The following is a 27,620-nucleotide window of genomic DNA, read 5'->3' on the forward strand; positions in this document are numbered from 1 at the left end:
TAATGCCACATTATGTAGTCTTTCAGTTTTAATTCAAACATATACGATAGAATGGCTTTTGAAATAAGGGGGAAAGCAACAGAAGCTGGCAGAGGCTGGAGGGGATGAGCTGAAGCTGAGATCATTGATTGTCATTAGTCTTCGGTCTGAGAAGAAATGGCTTGTAGATACTATGGGCAAGTTTGTTTGAAACAAGGGATAATTCAGTTATTGATATGATGCAATCAACATTTATAACTTCTCCTTTTAGCTGTGTAAGAAAAGATCCATTACCCTTCCTTCTATTGCTGTTCCAAGAAATAGTACACTTAAATAAAATTAAGAAAAGGAGACCTTTCTTCACAACCATATCCACAGTCGCAAGCACAGTGAAATAAACACTTCCAGCACAGAGCCAGGAAGGCCACCTGCTAGTAAGCAATCACTGATGACAATCTCAGACCCAAAATGAATGGGGCTGGGCTGGAACACGAGCCTGGGCAGGGAGAAGTTGTAGAGCAGGGGAGGTGGGGCCGGTAGGAGCTACGCTTCCTGGAAGTCGTCAGCACCCTGGAGAGCGGCCTCGGCCGCGGGGCTCCGGGACGGAGGTCCCCATTCTCAGCGGTCCCCGTTCTCAGGGGTCCCCTCTTGCTCTCCAAGGGCAAAGCAAAGGCTGAAGTTCCATATCACATGGGAAAGCTTGTCGTTCATTCCCACCGGCGGTTTGATCCGAGCTGCTAGCAGCTTTCTCTCCTGCCACTGACATTGACACAAGTTTTGGGTAACAGGAAGCACTGTGTTTATTAGGATTTGGGTTTTTTCCACCGTGGGCTTCATACGATATACCCAGAAGTTCAATTCGCTGATAATTTCTGATTCAGAGGTGATTTTGACGGTAGAGGTCAGAAAAGTTCACTCTGTCTTCCAGCTCTATTTCCTTGATGATAACATTACTACCGCAGTGTGGCCAGCTGAGGAACTGCTCTCCTTGAGAAACCTCAAGTAACCCCTCCTTGTTCTTTTATGCTTTTCAATAATTGAAGAAATTAAAGAAAGGAGGAAACTCAGATAGTGACAGCCCTAGACAGCCAGGCTGGGCTGAATGTGGAGCCAATTTAGAATTTCTTTGCCTGATACCACTGTCTCCTTAGCACCCTATTTCTCCCTCAGCTAGATTTTTGCAGGGACTTGAAAAGTGACGTGGTTTTGTTCACTTGGGATGGGAGTAGTCAGCAATGATTGCTGTTGCCCAGTGATGTGGTTGATGCCCCATGCCTAGAAACTTTCAAAGTGAGGCTGGGTAAGGTCCTGGGCAACCTGATCTAGCTGTGGTATATCTGTGCATTGCTGTGGAGTTGGACTAGGTGGCCTCCAGAGGTCCCTTCCAACTCTAAGGATTTTACGATTCTGTGGTTCTATGGTTCATATCCAGAGGTAAGAGCTAAGCAAGCCAGAGCTGATCTTGTCTTGGGAAAGCTCTCAAGGTTCATGCAGTTCTATATTTCTAGCTGGGAGCTGAGCCTTATTCTATGTTTACAAAATGAATGCTGACCCCTGCATCAGACTTCCTGCTGGGACACAGGCAGAGAATGGGTCGTGGTTATGGTTCTCCTCCACTGGCTCCATTTTTATCTGTGATGTATCTAGAAACTTCAATCAGATTCTCATCAGGGTCTCGGAAGTATACAGATGTTATTGGACCCACAGCACCAGTCCTGGCCACGGGACCTTCTTCAATGGCCACTCCACAAGCCTGGAAGGAAAAATAAGAGCAGGTTTTCAATCCTCAAGGGAACTGTAAAAGATTCCAGTCTTGCAAATATGAGAAAATCCTGACATTCCCCAAAACACAGACCTTGAAAGTGTCACTTGTGAGGCTCTGGCTTAATGCCTCCCAGGGTTACAAGGATTTGTGTCTATTCTGAGCCTTCCTTACCTTCAGATGACCCAGGAGATGGTCCAGAGATTCCTCTGTGATAAGGCAGATATCTGCAGAGCCAGGAACTGGGCATCGAGCTTTGGGTTCAAACTCCTTCCCAACTTCATGCAGGTTAAACTTCTGGTTGCCAAAACGTAAAGCTTTACGATTTCCCTGTCCCCAAAGAAAAGAATCAATCTCCAGTGAGACGGAAGCTTTTAGCATCCCCTCAGCTGTCCTTCAGACTTGAAAGTCCCGAGAACATGGCTGTAACCCTGATAACTTTGGGCCCTTGCTGTGGCAACTCAAGGCAAGAAGTGGCTCTAAAATGAGCCTTGCATTCATGATGCAGTGACCCAGTGAAGTCCCATGGCCACAGGTAACTACTTCCAAGATCTGATGGTACAAGTGCTCAGTTCTGGGAATCCTGCCTGTGAGACAGCCCCACAAATAATGCACATCTTGAGAACAACAGAGTGAACAAAATTGAGGTAGTCAGAAGACACTGAGGTTTGGGCACCTCTTTGCAGATGATCAAGATTTCTGCAAGCTTACATAGCAACTCAGTGCCAAGCTCTATGGAAATGCAAGGTGGTGAGTTGTTATTTGTGCCCACCCGAAAAACAAATCATTGTTCACTGCAAACCTGGAATGTGAATGGAACTGATTTTAAGAGACCTGATGGAGCAGGAGACAATGAAATAGGTTTTGGAGTTAACAAGGTGCAGTGGATATGTTCAAAAGATGCCCTATGATTAGGCAAGAGATGCACTAGTGTTGTTCTGAAAAAGCTTAACTATCCTGTCTTAGGTTTGCCAGTGGACCCTCAGCACAAGAACAATTCAGAGCTGTTGGAGAGGTTTAAGAGAAGGCTCATGAAGATGATCAAAGGTCTGGAGCACTTCTCCTATGAAGACAGGCTGAGGGAGCTGCATTTGTTTAGCCTGGAGAAGAGAAGGCTCCAGGGACACCTCATTGAGGCCTTCCAGTATTTGAAGGGAGCTTATAAGCAAGAGAGGGACTAACTTTTTACATGGCATTGTAATGATAGGACAAGGGGAAATGGCTTTGAACTAAAAGAGGGGAAATTTAGGTTAGATGTCAGAAAGAAATACTTTACTTAGAGGGTGGTGAGGCACTGAGAGAGGCTGCCCAAAGAAATTGTGGATACCTCATCCCTGGAAGTGCTCAAGGCCAGGGGCAGCCTGAGCTGGTGGGGGAAGCCAGTCCATGGTAGAGGATTGGAACTGGGTGTGCTTTAAGGTCCCTTCCAACCCAACCATTCTGTGATTCTATGAAATATCAAAACAAGAGTTTTTGTTTGAGTTTGAGTGGTCTTCTTCAGTCTTAGATATTGTTTTTCAGTAAGATTTTCTCCTTTTCTGGGGGGAGAGGTGTCACTTTGGCTCCTTCTGCAGTGTGGTTTGAACCTCTCTTTGACTCAGCTTGACACTATTGAGACTCAGAACTTAATGGCCTGAATCTTGTGCTGGTTCTACCATGCCCACACTATAGAAATGACCCAGAGCCTCCACTAGATCCACAAGGACCACACACCAGTCCAGGACTGCATCTCCAAGTCCTAGAGACCTAAGACTTGCTTGACGTCCCTGTTACCTTGAAAGTCACCACCTCCATACCCAGAACTTTGGAATAAAAGGCAGCAGTGTCCTCAATGCTCTTAACAGTCAACACAAGGTGGTCCAGGTGCCGGATGAAACATTGGGGTGGACTCATTACTCTCTTCCAGGACATATCCTCTCAGAACTGGGAACAGAGTGCAAAACCACAGAAAATGAAGGTTAGGAACATCCAGCTACTTAGGAAAACGATCCAGGCAGTTGTGAACTGAACCATGAATGGAGCACAAATGGCTTTTCTTCTGGCCTGCAGGTGGCACAAGTACAGAAGCATTACATTTTCTGCTTTAGAAGGGCCTCAGACAACTCCTTACCTCTGGAAGGATGTGTCAGATCCCCTGGCTGGGGCCACATCTGGAGAACTAACTGGATCACTTCATTTATGGCTGAGCTCCCCAGGAAACCTGTGTGCACTGGGGATAGACCATGTGTGTTAAACTTCCCTCCCACCCTTTCTTGGTGTCCACTCCAGAGACTGGGAACGTCTTTGCACCACACTATGGAAAATAAGTGGATTTAGTTCTGACAGCTTGATTAGGTACTTGAGGGAGGAGAAATTTTGATTTTGTTTTAGTTTTGGTCAATTTTACCTGTAGAAAACCAAGCTGTGGAAACTAGGAGGGTTGTGACAATAGCAATGAAGTCAAGTTTCCTTTAAATCACTAACAGCTTACCTACATTTATTTCTCTCTCTCAAAAAGCCCCAAATCCTGACACAAAAGATAATTCACTTTTTTGAAAGCCTTGCTACATTCTCCATTTACATCCCTGTGCAAGGGAAGCCCAACTCTCCTGCTGCCTCTTAGGGAAATAAATTGATGGAAAATAAACACTATTAACACAAAGGCAGCACCAAGAAGCACAAAATAGGAAAACAAGCCATGACACTGACACCTTTTTTGCCTTGTTTTTTGCCTTCAGACTCATTTCAGAAGCAAGCAGTGTGTGAAGCTGATACCAGAGGTTCATGGAAGTAGCATGCAGACATGGGGAGTTTGACTGCCTTGATTGGAAATGGGACTTGGCTTTCTCTTGTATGCTGAGTTCATATCATCTGGCATTGCCCTTCTGTAGCAGAGTACGTGTGAAATGGCTGGCAAAGCCCTGCTGACAGTGTAAAACCAGTCACAGCTTCACCAGGACATCACACCCCTGCAATCACAGGAACACACTGTACTTCTTGTCACAGGTAGCACTGAGTTGTTGACAACCTCACCTCCAATCTGACTTGACTCTGAACCTCCACAAAGCCCTTTCCTCCCAGCAGGTTCTCTCGGGTGCTCCTCAGCCGCATGAGCCCTTTTGTCCCAGTTGCAGCAAACTTCCCCAAGACCTTCCTGTCCCTTGTGAGCTACAAGCTTGTTGGCCCTTCTGTAAACACAAGGGAACCAGGCTGCAAAAAGAGGCTGTGTACCTGAAGGAAAGGCGGAGAGCTGGGTGAGCTGGTGCTGGATTTACAATTGTCCTTTTCCTGCTGCCTGGAGCTGAGTAGTGCGAGGAGACACGTCACAGCAGAAAGGGGAAGACAGTGAAAAAAAGTGCTTGGAAACAGGAACTGTGAGCACTGCTCCCTACAGAGATGTACTTTGACCTGACGCTGGGAAACACCAGCCACACATGACTTACCTTTCCCTTCACTAGGGAAAGCTGTGTTCATGTGCTAAATTCAAGCACATTGTTGAGCCTGGGGCTCAGACTGGGGTGACAGACTATTAAGAAGATGGTAAGCTTGTTCCTAGAGAAGTCATAGCAAGCAGCTGCAGCAGCCTCCTTCCCCTGCAGCAATCAACATTGCTCTTTAACTCTTTGCCTCCAGGATCATTTTATCAGGTTCATTAGAAATGCATCAGGTGGCCTGATTTACAGGGCAACAAATCCAAAGCCTATCTGTAAAAAGAAGTATGGACAAGGTCATCCTGCTCAGGGAAGGGAGAGGTGGTTGTCTTCACTGGAGAAGACTGCATGGAAAAGGAGATTGACACCTGGGCTGGAAAATGGTCCCTACCTGTTTTGATGCTTCAGGGGGTTCTTTGAAATCAAACCATCCAAATAGCGTGATCAATGCTTTTATTTGCTTTGATTGACACTTTGCATTGAACCAAGCAGTTCAAGGCCTTCAGCTTTTTACAGTTAAGGCTATCCTATATTTGGATAATATGTTGGCTTCCAGGTCATCAACACAGGATGCAAGAATTATGTAAAAGCCATTGTTAAAAAACAAAAATATAACATCAAACTGTAACATTCTAATGGGAGGTTTCAAATAAAATGGCAGTAGTCTGTTGAAGAGGCACAGCAGGGCCATTAGCTTTGGTGGAAATTTGAGGTTTGGGAGTGTTTTTTTCATTAGATAAACAAGGATTTGTGAGGTGGAGCTCAATATATCAAATTCCAGCCTGGGAATGAGTTTAGCTTTCTAAAGGTGCAGCTGCAGAGGATCCCTGAGCTGTTCTCCATAAACATCTGCCTCTACGTGCTGGACAGAGTGATGGAATTGAAGTAGCTCAGCAGATCCTCCCTAGTGAATTCCATGGTGATCCCTGACCCCACGTAGCAGCGCTGGATCAGATCCTCGAATTCTTGGTACTGACGTAGCAGCTCCTGCTCCATAGCATGCCAAACAACCTAGGGAAAAACAGAACATCAGCCTATGATAGGTGTATATAAAGGCAGAAAGGTAAGCCATGCATACTCTGTCACACAAAGGTAGGGCACGGCAGTAGTAAGGCACTAAGGCAAACTTCATCACCAGAAGACACTGCTTTGTAGCCCCGAATTCCCCCAAAAGATCATAACATGATACACAGATCTCAATGCAGTTACCGGGAAAAGGTTTTCCTCTGGGGAAAGACACTTGTGGATTTTTCTGTAGAGGTTCTCAAGGGCTCTTTTTACTTCCTTGCCAGGGTATCTTTCAATGACTTTCCTCAGCTCTTGCTTGCTGTAGGCCAGCTGGAAACTGATCTCCTCTTCTTTCACCCCCTGAGCAACACGGGCTTTCACCCCTTCAAAGAAGTGCTGCAAATGCAAGGAGACATTTACAGATGAGCTGCCCTAAGGTGAGCTCCTGTGTCAGGGCTGAAGCCTGGCTGCACTCCTTAGTTCCCTTTCTATCACTGAGTGGAAACAAAGAGATTGCTTGTCTCACAGGGGAAAACATTAGGGAATTTCTTCAGTTCTATCTTTCCTCCCTGCTCAGTGTGTAGGATCCCTAGGGGTTACATTACCGTGGAGCAATTGCTTTGCTGAAGAATCACTGGTGCTCCTTGGGGCTTCACAGAGCTTTGCTCACTAGAAAGGTTTTGAGATGAATGGGGTAAAAGCTGAAAAGCTGCTAAAGTGTAAAGCAAACTCCAGTTTTCTCAGTTCTTCCAGTCTGTGTTGTGTAAGAGCAGGAAAAGATGGTGCACAGAGAGGTGTTCCAAAAGGATCATATTGGGTTTTTGTTGTTGTAGTTCTTTCCTATTTAGCTTCCCACCATTCTGCTATACACCCCATGGATCTCGTTATGTCTTCTCAGTTGCCTTCTTGGGCCCCACAGTTAGATGCAAGGTTTCAAATCTGGCCAAATAAAAGCTAAAAGAGAGTCCTATCAACTCTTCCTTTCATCTATAATACGCTCAATAAGCTGTATGCTGTCTGAAGTATTTCTGCTGCACTTTGTAGTGGAGAAATGCACTAAATTGTAGGGATTTTCAGGGAGAAAGAGATTCCTAAACATGAATTATTTTCACAAACAGGCATATGATCCTAGATTACACATGTGTCTTTGCAGTATCTCTTGGTGTTAGTGAATCAAGCTCAAGCCCGATGAGCTATGTAGGCTGTAAGAGATAGACACTATGCTGAGTGTCTGAGCAGTGCACAAAGCACCCTCATGTTACTTTGAGCAACAAAATTGTATTTTCCCTCAGAGAGGAAGGATCTGAAGCTATCGACATATCACTGCTGAATGTAGCACAAGATGCCAAACAGATCATTCAGTCAAACCTACAAGGTGTTTGACAGCAAAGACTGGAAGCAAATTGAAAGGAACAGGCCCTATAAATAATTCAAACGGAGATGTTTTAGGGCAGTGAGCAGGTCGAGGAGGAGCAGAGCATGGATGGGTCTTGGGAGCAGCTGCTGTCTCAGAGGAAGGGGGATGCCTGAGTTAGCAAAGCTAGATGCTTTTAGCTCAGTTAACAAAGCAGCCATTCAGGAAGCATGAAGCTGGGCTAGACTTATTGGTCCAGGCAGCCGTGTAAAAAAGAAACTAGCATCTGTCAAACATAGGCACGCAACCCAGAGTAGGAGCACAACAGGGCCTTGCACCGAGGCCATGAGTTGCTGTGAGGCTTCAGAAGACAAAGCCTCAGCCTCAGCTGGCCCCTTGTTCTTCCAAGGGATGCTGGTACTGAGCTGTACCATAAGAATCAGCAGTAAGTGGTCAGAGGAGACGTGGGAATTTCAGCTCATGACTTCTTGTACTGTTCATTGTGGTCATAGATGAGTTGCTCCCTTAATCTTACAGTACATATCTTAAAACTATATTGTTTAACCCTTTACTAATCTCTGTTACAAACAACCTCCATTCTATCCTAAGCCATATTCTCTAGATTTTCTTTGGCCATTTATCTCCTTTGGACCCTTCTCAGTGGATTCATAACTTTTGGAAGTGACCCCTTGAGATGTGGGCAAGGAACAGTTTATTCTATACTCACATTGAGTTTCTCCAGTGGCTGGCCCAGGGACCCGATGACATATTTCTCCATGTGCTCACTATACCTTTGCTTGGCTTCTCTCTTCTTGCCATCCAAGCATTGGATCTTCTTTTGGCACAAGAAGCAGTGAACGTGGTAGAAATTTTCCATCATGACCATATCTGTGTTCACCTTCAGGTTTGCTGAGGACAGGCTATTGACTTTAAAAAAGGGACAAAATGGGTATGGAGAGAAGACCCTATGGGCTGGGTCAGGAGGGATGAGAGATACAGAAGCACTGGCCCATGCATGTAGTTTGCATGCACCCTGCTCTTTTGGCTCAGCTGGTAGCTGGTGACTCCCAAGGCTGCTATGGTTGCTACCAGTCTTTATACTCACTGCTGTTGAAGATGCTATCAGCCAATCTGAGGTGTGCCTTGTCCAGCTCTGCTCTGCGCTGAGCCGTCCTGAACACTGCCTCTGAGAAATTCACAAACTCCTCAAAGCGGCTCACAGAGGGCAGGATCCCAACCTTCAGCTTGCTGGGCAGCTTTGCTTCCTCAATCTCTTTGCACAGAGTCCCCTGGAAGCAATACGCAGAACACCGCATGCTCAGGTCTGACATAGTCATCCTACAGCAGGTTAAGACACAGGCCAGAAAATAAGCAAAGCTGACAGTTGTGTTCTGCTTTCTCTGCTTACAAATCTGGGCTTGCAGCAACAGTCTGTCTTCATGAGTATCTATAGAAAGATGCTCCTTGATTTCCTGAAGCTGGTACACTCAATCTCTTAAGCTATGTGGTTCCTTGCTTGGGTCTGTGTATGAGTCTGCCATCTCACATACACCCACAGCCCCCGCTGCTATTTTGGCACTTCCAGCTCCTGGCATTAATGCCCTTGATGTCAACACATTTTCCCTTGACCTCAGTATACTCAGGCCCAGGTTTCTCAGCCAATTCTGGTGGATTATTGATTATTCCACATTCTCCTCCATAGTTCTTGTCCCTTAAGCAGGTCTGGCTATGCCAGTAAGAAAGAAGAACAAACTGACGTGCTGCCTGTATTACAACAGCCTTCTAAGAGCTGTATATAGGGAAAACCCCATCAGTTTCCTCACCCTGATAAGAGGAGACGTGTCTTTTCGGTTTATGGTGTCCCACTTCTCTCAAACAACTGATGAGGGGCTAAGTTCACCCAAAACCACAAAGCCAGAACCCTGTTTGCTATAAACCAGCACCACCTTCAGAAGAGTTCTGGTCAGAAGTTCAGAAGATCATGGAGGAGGTCAAATCTCACTCTTTTCTATTTAACTGACTTACAATGAATTTGTTGAAGCTGCTCTTGGCCAGGAGCAACATATTGCCCAGAACAGTGTTGAAGAAGGATGAGGGGATAGCTGAGGTCTTCCCCCACATCTCAAAGATGCAGTCATTCAGGGTAACCAGGATCTGCAGGCAGCTGAATGGGTGGGCCTTGTTGCAGACATCTAGAAAGCATCTCAGCTCTGGGTCCAGAGAACTGAAGATCTCACTCAGCAGCTGGGCTGTCTGTTCCTCTGGTCTTAAGAAGAAAAAGAATGTAATTAAACAAGGAGGAGCACTGGCACTGTGACCAGCTGGAAAGAAATGGGCAAAACTAAAGAAAAGAAAAATGCAGCCTTCTGTATCACAGCATGTTTATGCTTTGGTCATCCTTCAGCTCTTTCACATCTCTGCCTGGGGGAGGACATAGAAATATCCCGTTTTGATGTTCAAAGGAAGAGTTTTAGTGTTTTTACCCTGACGTTTTTTCAAGGATCGGTTTCATAGTATGTTTTCAGTTTACAACCTTGCAAACAAGGAACTAAAACTGATCAAAATGTAGAGCTTTCCCATGAATCCATGAATCCTCTCTTTCCTGACCCACCCTGATGCAGTGCCACTGCCCTGTGAAGAAGACTTCAGTCTCTGCATGTCCAGCTATGTTGCTTTCTGGTTATTGCTGTCCAGGGTGTGAACCTGAGACCACTCTGCTGAAAACAGGATGGCCAACAATGACAACAAAAACCCATCTATCCATTATTGAGCAGTCCCTGTCCCATGCCCACACCAGAGCAATGAATCTCATCACCCACGTACTGGCTCGGAGGCTTGACACAGGCGGGATCCACTGGAGATGCAGTGCTTCCTTCTTCCTGAAACAAAGAATGAGAGGGAAGAAACGATTTTATCCCCTTCCCCCAGATGAAAGCTTGAGATGGTAAGAGCCATCCCATTGTGCCTGCTGGGGCTTGTATCAGCAGCCTGCAGGGAGGACAGGTTGGTGGGACTGGTATGGATGCAGCTCACCTCCAGCACCTGCAGCTCTGTAGAGTTCTGGCTCAGCTGGAAGAACTTTTCAATGAACAGCTGCTCTGCGATGCAAAGGGGCCGCAGCTCTCTCAGCACCTGCTCCAAGATCTGCTTAGGAACCATCAGGCATGTTAGAAACCCTTCCAATACACCAGACACTGAGACAGATGCCCATGTCTGCCTGAAGCGGCAGGTAAGCCACCACAAGAAGAGATGTCAGTGATTCAGAACATCTCTGCTTCAGCTTCAGGTGCACGGTGCTGGAGAAAGGACCCCGGGATCCTAGAATCATTAAGGTCAGAAAAGATCTCTAAGATCATCTAGTCCAATCATCCACCTACGAGCAGTATTGCCCACTAGCCTATGTCCCTCAATGCCACATCTCTGCATTCCTTTAACACCTCCAGGAACAGTGACTCCATCAACTCCCTGCAGATGGGCTGCAGCACTGGGCATAGTCCCCATGGGACAAGTGAACCACTTAGAAAAGCTCACTTCCTTACCTTGATAACATTGCCTTTGTTCAATGCATCCTCCTGACCTTCTCTGCTCCCCGGGAGGCTCCACCGTGGGTGCTGTCTACTCCCCATCCCTGCTGGCTTCTCCTGTCCCTCCTGGAGACCTGCAACAAGTGCAGCATTGGTGGCTTGTTGGACATCTCAGTGCTTCTGATCACTTTAATGGTCTGAAATGTGTTTTTTTAATCCCGACATTTTGTGTAATTTGGTCTTTTCCTGTCAGGTTTCTGTCAGATTAAGATATGCACTTTAGTTCTTTTTCCTTTTTAATAATCTACCTTCTTATCTGTTTCTCTTCCATTACTTTCTTCTTGCTTTCCTCTGAACATCTCCCTTTTGCTATGAAAAGTTTCGTACCAATTCTTGAGGCTCAGAGAGTGAAAAATCCTGGGAAACAGCAGCATAAATTGGCAGAAAAGCCTGCAGGAGTATCAGGAGAAATATTTACTTCTTATTTTGATTGTAAATTGCTGGTCATAAAACAGCCCTGAAGAGGACAGCTGGCTTTTTCAGCAAGTTGCTTTTTACAGCCATGAATGTTCATCTGGAAATTAATACACATTTCAAACACTACCAGTTTTTATCACAGCATTTTCTTTGGCTGCCTGGTCTAAGTTGAGAAGTTGAAAGATTTCTTTGAAGTGCGCATCAAAACCATAATTAGATTCAATGAAGGAAATGAATAGCAAAATGTCCTGAGTATTTCCTAATTAATTCTAAAAGTTGGTTTCATTCCACTATCCCCAGAGGTCCTGGGTAACTCAGGCCAGCTCTTGATTTGCTGTAATATCTGAAATATCCTTATTTGAGCCAATACCTGCAGGGCTTTTACCTTTGGAAAGGATTTGTCAGATGTCCTACACGGTGAGCAAGGATGAGAGATGATACGACCGCTCATCACCTCAGCCTTGCAAAAACCAGGGAGAAAATTAATGAGCTGCTTCATAATCCTTTTCCTACCCTTACGCAATGGGAGGTGATCATTTCACTCGCTGGGAAGTGGCAAAACCTGGGAAAAAAATATCTTCCCACAGCAAATAGGAAAGAGATTTACAAGTCTGTGAGCTTGAGTGTGGAAAAGGGAATGGGGAAATGAGAGGATTTAATTAGCAACTCACAATTAATTATAAAGTGCTTGGGGTTTGCCTTCTAAATTCCCTCCAAATCCCAAAACAAGACTGCAAATCATCACGTGGTATATTTAGAAGTGAACAACACAGATATTCCTTTACAAAGCAGGGAAACAACCCTAAAGATGAGCAGAAAGAAAGAGGCAGTGAGAGCTAAAGCAAGCCAGTCTTGATTGAAAACTGAGAATCTTGAAGCCTGACATTAGCAACAGCAACAAGCAGGCAGGTGCAAAGTCACCTTTGGAGTATATGCACATATGTATATATATATAACTGTGCAGTAACAGTGTTGTAGACATCCACATGGCTTTCCGTTGTTTCAGTGGGTTTCAGACACTGGAGTTTGCCCTGGTACATTAATAACTCCTGCTTTATGGGGCTGGTAGAAGAGGTCAAAGTACTTTAGGCAGATAACTTGTTTCATGTTCAGGAAAGATTATTAGGTGGGCTGCAGAACATGCCCTCTGCTATCATTCTTTTTAACAAATCTGGCTTCATGAAGAGCCTCCTTAATAGCCAGGCCATCTTTGCACCTTCAGTATTCCCCATTTAATGCCTAGGAGGCAAAAGAGAGTTGATTTTTTTCCTGTTTCCCAATAGAATTGAAGTCCCTTGCTCAGAGCCCATTAATCACTTTGTAGATAGGCACCAGGGCCTCTCTATCCCTGTATATAATCTTGGTTATTTGCTTCCATTTAAATGAAAGCAATCACCCTTCTTCAGGAAATAAGGCTTGGTCATATTATCTTAGAAACCACAGAGCAGTTTGCTTTCCTGCTACCAATTCCCTGGGCTGCTTGCTGCCTATATATTCATTATCTCTTATCAGGAATTCCTGTTTTTAAGTAAGAAAGAGCACATTTCCCCAGGAAATACTGTGTCCAGGCATTGGGGTGGGCAGGGTGTGATAGGGAGGTTATCTTATTTCAGTTATTTTCTTTCAGACTGATTAAGCAGTTGGTGACCCTTCCCATAGCAGGGGTTTGGAGCTAGATGATCTTTAAGGCCCCTCCAACACCAGCCATTGTATGACTCTATAGCCCATCTGCCAGGCTTCCTGGAGGGACCATCAGGATGATGGAGTAAGGTTGCAACAGACCTGTTGCAAAATAGTCTTCCTTATCCAAAATTCCTTCCAAAAATCCATATCTCAGAGTTATCCTGGGATGATTACTACAGACTCATTTCATTTTCCTGTTATCTTCTGGCTATAGGCTTTCCTCCGTCCTCTAGCATCAGTGATAGTTCACAGCAGTAAGTACAGCGGGTTAACAGCATTGCACACCAATTATTTTCCACCAGCAGTTTGCAGACTGTCCCTTTGATTTTATTGCCTGTTATCTTGCTTTTAAATTACAAGGGGAATGGTGATGCCCTATTGACTTTCACCATACATCTTGTGTTTTAATGCTTTTTATCATGTTCTTTTTCTGCTGGAAAGCTCTTGATCTTTTTTGCATTTGGTTGGTTCAGGTCTTTTGTGGGGAGGTTTTGTGTGGATTGTTTTTCTTGTCTAGTGATAATTGTCTCTCTTTTAGCTTCATAGATTGGCATGGAAAAATAGGTTTCAGGTGACTGCAAAAAGTTTTCCTTTAGGTATTTATTTTCTCTGTTTCTTGCAAGATGTCAAAATGGAAAGTTTTACTTCAGAGAGAGTATCTGAGCATGTGAGAAAATCATAGAATCATTAAGATTGGGAAAGACCTCTAAGACCATCTTGTCCAGCCATCAACCCATCCCCACATACCCACTGATCAGTGATACATCAACCCTTTTGTCTGACACCTCCAGGGTTGGTGACTCCACCACTCCCCTGGTCTGCCTGTGTCATTGCCTCACCACTCTCTCTGAGAAGGAATTTTCCCTAATATCCAGCCCGAATCTCTGCTGGAACAACTTAAAGCCATTAACTCTTTCTATCAGTTTCCTGGAAGAAGAGGCCAACATCCACCTTACCACAGCCTCCTATTTTTACCACTGCCTGGCATCTGGACATTGCAGCCTGGACTAGGAGGCACTGAGGATGTACTGGGGCACAGGAGGGGAATGAGCAGAACTAGCAGCTGGGTCCACTATTGCCAAATGGAATCTACTGTTTGCAATGCAGAACAGAGCAGTGCTGAGTGCTTCAAGCCACAGGAGTGCAGCATCAAGCCTGAGACGAGTTCCTTGTCACCTCAATGCATTGAGGTCACCCTGGGAGGGCTGCAATAGGTCATACCACTGCAGGGAGACAGAGCTCTTGGCTGGCTCTGTCAGGCAGCAGCTCTCTCCTTCCCCAGCCTTTGACCTCCAGCTCTAGCCAACGTGCATATGTCCCCTGGGGCCCAGAGACAAGTGATGGAGTAGGTGTAGAGCTGGAAGAAGACAGGCAAGTGCTCTGATGGACTAAACATAGTATGCGAAGTGGGTTTTGACATTCAAGCTGGGCCAAACTGGCATGGAACTTTCCATTACAGTGCTTTGTTTTTCTGAAGGAAAATGTGATTTCTGTGCAATCAAAAACTTCCAGAGACAGATCAGTTTCTCTTTTTATCTTCAGAAAAACCTGACTGGAATATTTTGAGTCAAATGCAAGCATTTCTGTTGAAACGATCACCTTGGGACAACACAGCCCCATAGCTGGCTCACTGTGAAATGATTTTGTTCTCAATAATATTGCAATGAATACATTTGTGTCTTCAGGGACAGGCTTGGTGCCATCTCTTTGCAGGGAAAAGTGTCTGAGCAACTCTGCTTGCATGAAATATAGACCAGGCATTAGCTGGGCACCCCTACACCCCCCCTTGCTAGTGACTTCTCAGGACGTTAGACATTCTTGGCAGAGGGTTGGAACTGGGTGATCTTTGAGGTCCCTTCCAACCCAAGTCATTCTGTGATTCTGTGGTGGCATATCTCAGCCACTCACACATCATTTATGAGCCCTGAAAATGGAAGATACACAGAAGCTACAGCCCTGGGAAGCAGCTAAGTGATGCTGAATAATACATAGGGCCACTGTTCACATAAAGGCTGCCTGGTGCAAACCAGAGCCAGCTTTGTCACATCCTGCCAGCTGAAGACCCATAGAGGAGAAGGTAAATTCATGGCACAGGAACACCCATGATAGGGGATAATTGCAAATAAATCACTATTTAGCAGCACAAAGAACATATTTGAAAATCACTTACTCCCCTTTCTTCTTGCTACCAAGAGGGTTTTGGCCTGTTCAAAAAAGGCTTTGATTTCCCTATCATATAGTCTGCTGAGGTTCTGGGCATAGACCTGGAAAGACAAAAGAGACACATGGATTTTCAGAACAGCTCCCATTTCAGAGCTTTTTCTTCAGATTTTTTTTTCTAAAGCAAAAGTCAGCAGATGGAAACTGAAACAGACCAGCTGATCTCAGTGTGTAAGGCCTTTGGAAAAGCAAGAGCCAGCATGAAAAATGAAAACCAAACCTCAGTGATGTACAAAGAACCCTCTCATTCACTTAACAAAGTCCATATTAACAGAAGATGCCACGGACTTGAAGGACTTCCCAGAACCCTACGAATAAAGCATTTTTTAACGAAATACAGGGTGTGCTACATTGGTTTCACTTCTATCATGCACATTCAATAGAGGAACATCAGACGACAAGAAAAAAAGACTAAATTTTGGAATGTCAAACATTTTTCTTAAATATGGTATCTATTACCAAGTCCATATGGGACTACTTTCTGTTAAGCATATGCGTACTTAGCATCAAGTAGACAAACTGGCTTGATTCTTTCCCAGGAGTGTCAGTTGCAGGGGGCTCACAGGCACGATGGGTTTGGAGAAACCAGGCTCCTACCATAAGTGAACCCATTTGATTGATTTGTTACTGGTTTGCAGTATTTTATCAGTATTTCTGCCATACCTTGGGGAGGTCACAGAACAGCACTGGGTTGGCATTCCTCAGCCAAGCCATGAGTGGAGTGTAGGGCACCAGCTCCTTGTGCTGGAGTCCATGGCTTGGTGCAGACAGCTTGTCCATGGGCTGTGTGAGAGCAGGAATCTGAGCACTGCCCTAAAGCAACAGGAATGGCAGAAAGTATTGAGTAGAACAGCCTTGAAAAGCTCTGGAAAGTAATTGTTAAGTAATTCTTGGATTGTGAGTTCTGAATGTGTTTGAGAAGCACATTTTAAGCTGCTGTGTGAAGAGTGAAGCCCACCTGCCGCTCAAAGATGTTTGTAATATGACCGATGAAACGGTTTTCAAAGTTCTGCTTGAGTGTTTCAAACATGATCAGCTGCTCAGCCACAGCCTGTAGCTTCCGATAACCTTGAGGTGAAACAGAAGAGGTGTTGTCGCGTGGAGTGGCGTGGGCTGCAGCTGCAGACCAACATCACTCAGCACACAGGCATATAAAAGTGGTCTTTCAAGTTCTGGGATGAATGCGACCACCCCCAATGCAAAAGCCAACAAAAGGAAGATTTGCTGTGGTACCACACAAAGAGACACAAGGAGGGAGTTAAACAGAATTGCAAAGCACTGATCAGCCTGGGCATGGTCAAGGACAAAACCCAGCCGCCCCATAAAGAAAGGCATGGAGTTTCATGCCCAAAGTCCTGTACCTAACAGCTCTTCACCACTAATCCAGTGGATATTGCTACAAAGAATGATCATTTTTCCATGCTCAGGTATGGATTACTGGGCTACCCCAAGACACCAAATTTTCTACATCTTTCCACCAATTTCTTTACAAAAGATCAGAGCAGTTGAGCTGTTGCACAGACAGAACACAATGATGTCTTACACCCAGGTATTCAGAGGAACCATACTGAAGATTACCATTGAGATTGCCTTAAATTTAATATTAACTGGACCAACCAGTACCTGAGCCCAGTGGTAGATGCCTGCAGACCTGCTGGTATAGCATGGGTGCATTAGCCCAGCCATTGGCAGCACAGTTTGGGTTCCTATAGGAATTAAGCCAGTCTCCCTCTCACTTCTCACCAGGTGAGAAAGCAAAGCATTCAGGGATAAGCTGATGTCCCTGCTCTTTGCAGACATAAATCTCTGCCTTGACCTACCAGGGTGTATCTGGATGTTCATGCAGGCAGATAATGCCTCTGCTGCAGCAATACAGGCTTCCACTCCACTGGGGCTGGAAAGATCTGCACAGCTCAGGGCCTCACAGTGCTCATTGCCAAGGTCGAGGTGGGTCTGAAAAGAAGCCAGAAGAGAGCAGGTGCAAGCACATCCAGCTTGTCATCCCTTCCAACCCACCTGGAAAGCAGTTGGCTTCAAAGAGCCAAGTGCTGCTCTCAGCTGCCTAGCTGCATTTGTCCATCAAGAAGCCTGCTGCTCTGCTCCCATTAAAAGGGTCTCAATATGGGTTTCAAAAAGGCTGGCACCTCTGGTATCACTAATTGCAGCAAAGTGCAAATATGGAGAAAGGAAGCACTTGAACACCTCCAGTGCTGGGGCAGTCCATCCCAGCAGAGTGGTTATCCTTATATTATCCCTCATTTCTAGGCCATTTCTTTAGCTACAGTTTTTGGAGTGTCTGGGGTTCTTGGAGAATTTATGTAATAGATTCAATAAGAAGACACTGCAAACTCACATACCGTGAGGAAAAGAATCTCATCCATCAGCTTCGCCTTGTTAGATGTGATGTGATGCAGCAAGGAGTTCTCCTGGTAGATGTGGTCCATCTGCTGCTTTAAGCTTCCAAGCAGCTCATCGTAGACCTGCAATGTCTCCTCCACTCTGGCCACCTCTGCCAGTGCCTCATCAATGAAGCTCATCAGCTGTGTCACCTGCTTCTCAGAGGAGATGATGGCCTGCAGGTTGGCCTGAGAAAAGGAGAAGCAGAGAGCTTCAGTATCAGTACCAGCTCAGAGCCAAATACCCGAATGGATATGCGCAGGTGCACATGTATGTCTCTGATAAGGAAACTGAAGGCACTGTTTGCCTCCAGAAGTCTCTCAACGGGTGCTAAAGATGTAACCATGTGTTAATTGTTGCTGTTAAGCTCCGCTAAGCATTAAACACTTTCAAATGTTAATTGCGTCATTTTCAGGGCCCAAGTACCATACAGGATATCAAGGACACAAGCATGGGAGACTGCTATTTTTCTCTCCATCAATAAGACTTTGAAAGGAGCTTGTCTTTTCAGACATTTCAATTGTCTGGTGCTTTTTTATTAAATGAAGACCAGTAACAGGGGCATCTGCAGCCCTGAGTACGCCTCACACTGATACAGTTATCAGGGGTTTTCTCTTCTTCAAACTCCTATTGCATTGCTACTGGGAGAAGGATGAGCTCCAGGTCTAGAAGTGGCACATGGAAGAAGCTGGAGCATCACAGAAGTGTTCTTGGAATGTGTGTAAGCCATTCTGAAACCTCCACTTGGATTGTGGAAGTGAGGCTTACTGGTTCATGACACTGCTCAGAAAGCAACAACAATGTGCAAGGATCTGCAAGGGAGCAAACAGTCCTGCTGCCAGACTGCTGCCTTCTATCCGCACACCAGGGATGTTCACATAGTATGAAGTGCTTCTCAATCCCATCAATAACCCTCCTGTCATCCTGACACCATTCTGCCTTTGGATTATCTCATTAGGGCTTAATGGAGCTGCAGGAGGTGGCAGAGCATCCTGCATTGCTGGCACAAGGGCCTGAGGAGCATCTCCACTTGAGCAGTGGTACCATGCACCTGCTAGACAGCAAACAACATTGCTGGGAGATGCACGCTGGGATCCCAGGAGTATATAAGGATACCAGTGTGAGAATCAGGCCTCCCAGGTGCCCAGCCATGCTCTCCTTCCCCCCAAGGCCCCCAAAGAGCTCTCTGAATTTGGGTACAGTGTTTTGCTGTCCCCAGAAGAGCTGGGCTAGCAGAGGCTGATTAGCATTGGAAGAGAAGCACAAGGTGTTATCACTGGGATGTGGGGGAAAAAATGTTTAAATATATGCATGTGCTAGCCTAACTTGCTGGTATTCATTACCCTCAATATCGTAGATTAAGCTTTAGAAATAGAAACATCTCATTAATTAATTTGTATTAAAAATAAGCAATGTTTATTCATTAGAGGGCATTAAAGTAATGTATTCAACAGTGCCTTTCATCTCAAAGAGCTTAACAGAGTTTTATTAGCTGCCCTCACAGTGTATTTTACAGCTGGGAAATGGAGGCACAAAGTGCCTGTAGGAGAGCAAGCAGGAACAGACATCAGGAGTTCCATTTTCCAGATTAACTACTTAAGTTTCCAAGCATAAAGTCATACAGAGACACAAATTGGGAATACAGCAACTATTGGAGCTGAAGGAGGTTGAGTTTAGAGTTTGTGGCTTCTAGTATGTTTTAGAATATTTCCCCAACCAGGAGGAAATTCTTCACTTAGAGGGCGGTGAGGCTCTGGCACCCAGAGAGTTGTGGGCACACCATCCATGGAGGTGCTTAAGGCTGGGTTGGATGGGACCCTGGTGGTGGATGGTAGCCCTACCTATAGCGGGAGGGTGGAACTGGATGATCTTTGAGGTCCCTTCCAACCTAAGCCATCCTGTGATTCTGTGACTTGTTCATTGTGCATAACAGACATCCTTCTGAGTCCTGTGTGAGGTGTCTTTTGGGACATCAAGATGACTTTTGGGCTGAGAGCTTCTATCAAATGAAGGAGTTGTCAATACCCAGTGACCCAACATATTTCTCCTTCAGGCTAGGCACCTTATTTTTGTGTTGAATCACAGCCCTTGTCCCTCACCTCATCCAGCACATGAAGATCCCTGCTTAGCTGCTCTGCAAAGGCTATGGAGTTGTTCACAAGGGGCTCATGCTCCTCCATTAGCTTCAAGACATCAGCAGCTTCCTTTGGTGTCATCTCCTGGTACACACTGAGCTCCTCCTGGTTCTCAGTCTCCACAGTGTCCCTCCTGTCCTCCTGCAGACTTTGCCTCCCTGTGTGGACAAGAGAAGATGTGGATATGGCCAAAGTTGTCTCATTCTGCCATTTCATTAGCCCTGTGTCATTGAGGACTCACTGAGTCCAATTTTGTGTTACAAGTGACATGAATCCAGCGGTCTCAGACTGCTAGAAAGGCATCACAGCATAGAATAAGGAAAGACACATGGATGATATAAAGGAAAGCCAACTTGCTCAGGGAAAAAATGGATGTCTGACAAGTTCTGGCTGTGGTTTTCCTTGTTCACCTCTCTAGGATTCTGTGTAGGAATGTGTTGAAGTTATAAAAATTTGAAACAAATTTCAGGGTTGAATAGGCTCATTTCTATCAACTGTGCCAGTAGTTGTGGACTATATACTAAAATTGATGTTTGTGTCTGTATTTCATTTGCATCTTTGAATGGCCATTCAAAATCACTAGAAGTCAAAAGCATGGAAGGATCAAGGTGTATCGTGATGGTGATGAAGAAAAAGAACTGAACAAAAATCAGCACTCTAAATGTGACAAGGAAATGAATTACCTTCCACTGAACAGGAGTGGACATTCACAAATGTGACAGCACTGGAGAGAAATCGGTGGTTCAGCTTCCACAAGCATCTGATAAAGGTTTTCTTCTCATCAAAGCTGCTTGCAGTCCACTTGTAAATCTTATCGAACTGTAGGTCAAAATCCATGTTCACCTAGATGTAAATAATTAATTACAGTATCAATTAGATACTGTTTACCTCACCATATACACTTAACACGGGTTATAGTCCACTTTAATGACAGTATTGACTGTTGTGAAAACACCTTGTGCACTAGGAGGAAAAATGCATCTGGAATCATAGAATCATGGAATCTACCACTGGATGGTCTTATACCACTGTACCATTAGGCACTTTGCAAATAATCACAGACGTGATAAAAGCACTGCAAATAACAGCATGCATAGTAATTCTGACCCTGGAAAAGGATCCCAAGACACTCAGAATAGGTCAGACCAAGCACTCAACCAGCCCTGGTATCCTGCTGCAGCACACTGATTTATTTTCATATTGCATAAATCTCTCACCTCTTACTGCAGGTTTTGGTGGATTAACGCTGATGAATTTTGACAGCAGCCACCAGCAGATGCTTGGGAGGAAAGCATTCAAAGGCCAAACCCAGTGTTATATTGCCTTCAGGATTGCCTGTCAGCCTCCAGCAGCCCATGACCTAGCAACTCACTGAGCCAGAGGCTGCACCCACAGCACTGTGTTTAACAACCCTTGAAGGACCTACTGTCCCAGATTTCCTAATGGTTTATGCACACATCACCTGGTATCTCCTGATGACCTTCCATCCTTCCAGGAAGGGCAGGACTAACAATTCAAGCCCAGCTTTTGAATTGTATGTTCTCCTCTCTAAATGGCCAGATGTATGGTCAGAAGGCAACACCATTCCATGTCATAGTGACTGTGGGAGCATTTTTACTTCTTGCTGGAAGAAGAATATCTTTAGCATTTCTCCATGTGGTTTTCATCCACCTAAGGGTCAATACCTCTGTACGTATTCCCGATTAATATAGTCTTACGGGTGGTAAACTACAGCCATTCAGTAGTTTTTATTTGCCTCTACATTATATACGCGTGTAGAGAGAATAAGGGTGATTGCTGAACTAGAAACATCCCACAGAAAGAAACTCCTTCCTGCTCTGTCTCATTAGCTCTCAGCACAGCCTGATCCCACCTGCTGGAGAACTCAGAAGCTATGTTTGTAATTATTGATACTAAGCATAACAGGTGCAGAATCTGTGAGGATTCACACAGTCCCACAATGCTTTAATGGTTGCTTTCTAAACACCTTGCAGCAATGCATCACACCCTGCAATGCTCTGCAGCAGTCCATGCAATGGCGCAGAGCAATGACGTCTGGGGGGGATTTACAGCATGCATGGTTTATAGCATGCCTTATGAGGAGCTACTAAAGCAGGGAGACAGCCGTTAATCGCTTCATAAATATTAATACTGTTATGGTCAAGGGAGCTGTACATTTAAGCATCTCTGGTCTTGCAATGTCAGGATTTTGCTGGTGCCAGGGATCCCAGCACAGTGGAGCAGACTGACAACCAAGCTCTGCTGTATGCACTGAGCATCAGAACCATAGGCTGGGGTCAGTAGTGCCAGACAGAAAATCCATATCTGCATTTTTATGGACCTGCCAAGCCATGCGCTGTGCAAAGTCTGTGCTGATTTCAGCACTGGGCTGCAATGGGGATCTTGCTGGGGTCTCCATGGTGGGACTGTGAGAGATATCAACATGCCATGGGCACTTGTGCAGCACCTTCAGCTTGGCAGCAGTTCCTATTCTAGTAACGACAGGAACAATTCTGGTTGCCAGTGCTCAAGAAAGTTGAATTCAGCCTATGAGAGGCAAAGAAGAGGGCTGCAGTCCTGATGAATGGAGTAGAGGAGTCAACGTAGGGGAAGAGAATATTGAGGTTGTTCTGCTTAGCCTGCCCACAGGAATCATAGATTGGAGAGATACACTAAGATTGTCTAGACCAGCCATCAACCTATGTCTGTGACTGCTCTACACCGTGTCCCTCAGTACCACTTTGACCCTTTTCTTGGTCACCTAAAAAGAAAGTGACTTCATAACCTCCCTGGGCAGCCTGTTCCACTGCCCACCACTCTTTCTGAGAAGAAATTTCCCCTAAAATTCAACCTGAGCCTCCTCTGGCACAACTTAGGGCCTTTGCCTCTCATCTTTTCAAAGGAAGGCTTACAGGGGAGGTGACTGCAATTTAAATTACATCTGTGGAGGAAAAGGGCAGTGTGACCTAAAGGACAGGCACAGCACAACTGGAAACGGGATGCTGTGGGCAGGAATCTAGGAATCTAAGTTGTTAGAAGGCTTTAGCCATCAGGACAAACAAGTTCTTGATTTGCCTCCCAGTAGGAGGTGACTGAAAAATACACAAAGGTTGTAAAATAGGGCACAATCCATTTATCTCATGAAGGGGAAAGGACTAACAATCAGGGAGGTATCTTCCAACTCACTCCTCAGCAACCAAAGCACTTTAGACAGGATGACAGCATGTATTTTCTCATGCATGGGGAGATGTTAGACATTGAAAATATCAGGTCATTTCTAACCACAGGATCAAGATGCCCTGCAAACCTGTGTGTGTGATTTGCCTTTCAGACACACTTGTGCAGATGTACTTTATTTGCCCTGGATGTAGAACTGGAAAGCTGCTCTTTTTTCTCATTTATTTCTATGCTTGTGAAAACCCAGGCACTGCACCAAGGCTCCTGGAACATTCACATAAATAAAAAGACCTAATTTTAATAACTTTAACAACACTACCAGCTCTAGCAGCAGAATGGGAATATCTTATCCTTTCTTCCTTTTCCAAAAATCTTCATGTCCCCCTAAAAGCACAGACTCGTGCACATCCCAGCTCTCTATAATACTTATTTCTGTGGAAGTCTCCACTTGATCTTCAAAGGCTCATTGCAAAAGTTTGTCAAGAACCTTTGTCAACATAAGTCAACAGATGAGTCTGACAACATATTCTGCTAGTTCTGGAGATCTGGCAAAAGCACTGCAGCCTGTCTCTCTAGTCTTGGTGCTGCTGCAAAGAGCTTCAGGATGCTCCACCTGAGATCACAGTGCCAGGGCAGTTTCCTATTGATTTGGTTGGAAACTTTGTCAGTGCAATGGTCAGCAGTTTGGTGCTCACTTTACTCGAGGATTTAACTAGCCTGATTTTTCCCAATAGAGGTTCTTTCCCACGAATTATTATCACTCCTAGATTAGGTAAGAAGCCCTCTTGCTGCCCTTTCCTATATTCAAATGCATGGACAAAGGACCTAAATCTCTCTATGGATCCTGGCATGTGCCTCTCTAGTTTCACACTCATTTCTCCCCCCTATGATCAGTTCTGTTCTTTGTCACAAAAGGAAAATCATTCTTACCTCATCAAGAGTTTTGCCATCCACGAGCTTCAGCTCTGCTAAAGGCCACTTGTATGCGATCTTGTACTGCTCTCCTCGGTCTACCTTGACCTTCACCAGAAATGGCTGCATTGGCCTCAAGGCATCCACTGGTGATGAGGGACAGGAAAAAAAAGAAAGAACAAACCCTGACTGTGTTATCATAAGCCCAGTACAGAACTGCACAATGTGAGTGCATAGACAGACACCGATTGTGCATTCTGGCTTCTATGAACAGAGTATGGAGATTTGCTGCGAGGCTTTTCATTGAGCATTTTACAAACTGGAAGTTCTCTTACTTAGTCTGAGTACTTTGAATTCAATGGAGAGATTCCCAGTAATCTCTAGAAGTTGTACATCTGGCTGTGGTGCTGTATGTAACACATAAGTAATATTTCAGCAAGATCCAGTGGTGATAGGAATATGGGACCCTACTTCCATAGGATTTATACTAGTTCAATGCCGTGTTGCAGTCCCTACAACAGGGACCAAAATCACTGCCTTATTTGAGTAAGATCTGTGCTAAAATGAAAACTTATGCTCCCATAAAAAATCGGTTCCAGTACAGATCAGCTCACAATCATATCTTGGTTCATCTGGGTTGGATTCACTGTACCTCATTCTGGCTATGATTTAGATCTCCTATCTGGTCTAGATATCTTCAGAAGGGAGACATAGAGTGTTATGTGATTAACACATGGTTTTTGGATGATGCTTGTAGCGTGGCTGAATCGTCCCTTGAAGATATTCCTCCTGTCCTCCATTGATTATAGAAGGAACTGAAACATCATTTCAGCCAAACACTGTGACTAATGTTGTTGGAAAGGAATCCTATAGTAGGTGACTGCCCTGTCTAGAAGCTTGTGGTCAAGAAGGTGTCTTCCCTGCACATCTGTAAAAAATCTATGCTAACCACTCCGTAGGTGCTGTAGAGTGATGATGTAACCCAAAATGCATAGACCACAGGAGATATTCTGTTAGAGGATGTTTGTTGCTGAGCTCTAACAACAGATTTTATTGAAATGGTAATAAAGGTAATCTTTTGTTGATGGAGGGAGAGCTCCATGAAACCTCCCTGGTCTTGCAGCTCAGCCTGTCTCCTACCGCGTTGGGGTACTTACCCAACACACAGAGAATGGACATCTTCTTCTTCTTCCCTGTCTTCCAGACACGAATGGCTTCCAACAGCCTCTTGTTCTGTGGGTTGAACACTTCTTTTTCCAGCGAGCTCCAGAGAGAAGCCATGGTGAGATGTGCTTGCAATGGCTCTACTGTGCTCGTGGTTCTTCCTGGGGTAAAAACATAAAATAAAAGAGGCCAAAGAGCCAATTCCCACATCTCCTGGCACACTGGTTACCTGTTACTCATCTGTTATCTGTGTGTTTGTCAGGAATAAACCTATCCCAGCCAGGGTATCTACTAGGCCAGGCTGCTCCCATACATGGCCCTGCTGAGGTGGGAAGCCATCCAAATTGCTCTGCCCTGGGGGTAGCTGTATAGCACTTTGTAGCTTGAATATATCAACATTTCCAAGGACTAAGGAGTCAAAACTGATGGTTGAAGCAGCGTTTAAAAAATAAATAGAACTGCAAAGTTCCAGAGCAGCCAACAGCTATTTTCTCTGATAAACTGTGCATTGGATAGCTAACAATTTCTGTAAGGAAATACAAGAGATAATTCTTCAAAAAGAATGCTCTTTCTATGGTCTAGGTCATCACAGCATCTTGAGCCACAGGACCTTGTCCATGGGCAGACAAATAGAATGATGGCTAAAAGCAATTTGTCAGACCTAAAATTCTTGGAGCTGTGTTTCCCCTACAAGTCAAATCCAACACTATCAGGGGGGAGATGTCAATTCACTTCTGTATAAACATGGGGAAATAACCAGCAGTTATATTATGGTCCTTGAATTGGTGGTGAGAAAATACAGTGGCTACAGCCAGTTACATTTAATACAAACATTTTAGTAAGAATTAGGAATAAATGACAGCCTGCAGGAAAACAGTAGCAGTAATATTCAGAAAACTCAGTTTGAATGTTCTGTGAGAGCAACTCGCTGCTACCAAAATTTATGAGTTGCTTGGTGACAAACTGAAACAAATGGAACCTTCAATAGTGATGGAGATTTCAGCTCAGCCACAGGATCAGCAAGCTTGAAATCACATCCGCAATTATTAAAACCCTTTTCTTCTGTGGCTGTGACAAATAAATTAATATGAGAGAGAGAGAAGGGGAGAGAGAAAGAATCTGCTGCTAACACAATTCCATTGCCACAGCATCTCTTTGAATGCAATCCCTCATGGGGGTTTTCTTGTTTCCTCAATCCCCATCAATTTTCCAACCTCTCTGATGGCGCTGACCTCCAGAAGCAGGCATGGCAGCTCCCAGACTCAACCCTGGTGCTTTTAGGCCCAGTAATACATTTATAATAGCACTTGAGCTGCAGCTGAAGGCAACTGATTGAGAGCCAAAAAATGGAGGGCTCGCTGCTGGCTGATACACTGATGCAGAAAGTACAGTCCTTTCCACCAGTGTAAATGAATAGCTCCCTGTGGCCAAGCCACTTAACCCCCATTTCCTACAGAGCGCCAGAAATACTTAAAGATCTTGGTGAAACCTGGAGATTTGCACTGAGGCTCACATTGCTCATCCAGGCAGCTGGCAGAAGGGAGGAGAGGGATAGTGATAGGAAAATTGTTCAAAGACTTTACCAGCCGCGTCTTACTGAGGATGAACCGTAGGATTTCAGTCGTAAAGGAGTCTTAGAACAGGAAACTGCTTATAAAATGAAAGCATGAAGAGAAAAACAGGAAGCCTGAAAAACCTGAGTGAAGCCCATGAGCGGGTATCTTGAGGTCAGGGCAGGAAATCACTTATGCAGATGTCAAGATCTGCAGAAAGCAGGTGCAAGCAAAGCATCAGAGCAGTGTGGTGAAGTCTTATTGACTAAAAGCAAGGCAAAGTGTAACGGCCCTCCATTTCCATTCTGCTTCTCTTTTAAGTTGAAGTGCCAGATGAGGAACAAATGTGGTTCGGTTCTTTGTCTCCTAATTCTTCCTCCTTTAACGAAAGATCTCAGAAATGTGAAGGAGATTTAGGAACCAGCCACAATGCCAGTGACACATTATGTGCCTTCACTGATCAAGACATAACTGAAATTCATGATTTAACTTTATGCATAAAGGAAGTCTTGTGCTGCATCCTTGGGATGTACTTGAGTATTAAGTAACTCAGAGAATCATAGAGTCATTAAGGTTGGAAAAGACCTCTTAGATCATTTAATCCAGCCATCAACCTGTCTCCACCATGCCCACTACCCATGTCGCTCAGTGTTATATCTGCCATTTTCTTTAACAACTCCAGCAGTGGTGACTCTGCTGCCAATGCATCACCACTGCTTCCGAGAATAAGATTTTCCTAACATCCAACCTGGTCCCGCCCTGGATCAACTTAAAGCCATTGCCTCTCATTATAAGTCAGGTCCTGCTGAAGGCAAGAGAGGTTAGATATTTGGAGAAGGCACTGATGCAGGTGTTAGCCTGGAAA

The 27,620-nt window shown here is 44.8% G+C and overlaps 2 protein-coding genes across 3 annotated transcripts; both read right to left on the minus strand.

The window, feature by feature from the left end:
* Nucleotides 1-10: 10 nt before the first annotated feature.
* Nucleotides 11-5,080, minus strand: GLOD5 (glyoxalase domain containing 5). Of its 2 annotated transcripts, XM_015860678.2 has the most exons (5): nucleotides 4,952-5,080; nucleotides 3,852-3,950; nucleotides 3,515-3,664; nucleotides 1,916-2,071; nucleotides 11-1,732 (listed from the first exon to the last, which is right to left on the minus strand). In XM_015860678.2, exons 3-5 carry the CDS (start codon nucleotides 3,650-3,652, stop codon nucleotides 1,580-1,582), a joined length of 447 nt encoding a protein of 148 aa, XP_015716164.1. In that variant the 5' UTR covers nucleotides 3,653-3,664; nucleotides 3,852-3,950; nucleotides 4,952-5,080; the 3' UTR covers nucleotides 11-1,579. The 2 variants fall into 2 exon arrangements, with proteins under 2 accessions (XP_015716164.1, XP_015716163.1); XM_015860677.2 differs by lacking the exon at nucleotides 3,852-3,950.
* A 507-nt stretch (nucleotides 5,081-5,587) lies between these two features.
* LOC107312865 (exocyst complex component 1-like) lies at nucleotides 5,588-26,863 on the minus strand. The gene is made up of 18 exons (XM_015860675.2): nucleotides 26,786-26,863; nucleotides 25,196-25,363; nucleotides 24,057-24,184; nucleotides 20,633-20,792; nucleotides 19,914-20,107; nucleotides 17,775-18,002; nucleotides 17,238-17,370; nucleotides 16,376-16,485; nucleotides 16,081-16,230; nucleotides 15,368-15,461; nucleotides 11,053-11,171; nucleotides 10,547-10,657; nucleotides 10,337-10,392; nucleotides 9,539-9,779; nucleotides 8,619-8,802; nucleotides 8,241-8,440; nucleotides 6,361-6,555; nucleotides 5,588-6,162 (listed from the first exon to the last, which is right to left on the minus strand). The coding sequence occupies exons 2-18, from the start codon at nucleotides 25,317-25,319 to the stop codon at nucleotides 6,007-6,009; spliced, it is 2,583 nt and encodes an 860-aa protein (XP_015716161.1). The 5' UTR covers nucleotides 25,320-25,363; nucleotides 26,786-26,863; the 3' UTR covers nucleotides 5,588-6,006.
* Between the last annotated feature and the right edge of the window lie 757 nt (nucleotides 26,864-27,620).

This window comes from Coturnix japonica, chromosome 4 (assembly GCF_001577835.2).
Source record: "Coturnix japonica isolate 7356 chromosome 4, Coturnix japonica 2.1, whole genome shotgun sequence".
Taxonomy (NCBI): Eukaryota; Metazoa; Chordata; class Aves; order Galliformes; family Phasianidae; genus Coturnix; species Coturnix japonica.

Bases quoted from the DNA above. Each gene is read 5' to 3' on its own strand.
- GLOD5 (XM_015860677.2), bottom strand. From the start codon at position 3,652: ATGTCCTGGAAGAGAGTAATGAGTCCACCCCAATGTTTCATCCGGCAC. The intron at 2,072-3,514 runs GTAACAGGGACG...CTTTGGGGACAG, and splicing joins TGGAGGTGGTGACTTTCAAG to GGAAATCGTAAAGCTTTACG. The intron at 1,733-1,915 runs GTAAGGAAGGCT...TTTTCCTTCCAG, and splicing joins ATCTCCTGGGTCATCTGAAG to GCTTGTGGAGTGGCCATTGA.
- LOC107312865 (XM_015860675.2), bottom strand. From the start codon at position 25,319: ATGGCTTCTCTCTGGAGCTCGCTGGAAAAAGAAGTGTTCAACCCACAG. The intron at 16,231-16,375 runs GTGGGCTTCACT...CTGTTGCTTTAG, and splicing joins CAAACATCTTTGAGCGGCAG to GGCAGTGCTCAGATTCCTGC. The intron at 8,803-9,538 runs GTAAGTCAGTTA...TATTGCTTCCAG, and splicing joins GCAGCTTCAACAAATTCATT to GGGACTCTGTGCAAAGAGAT.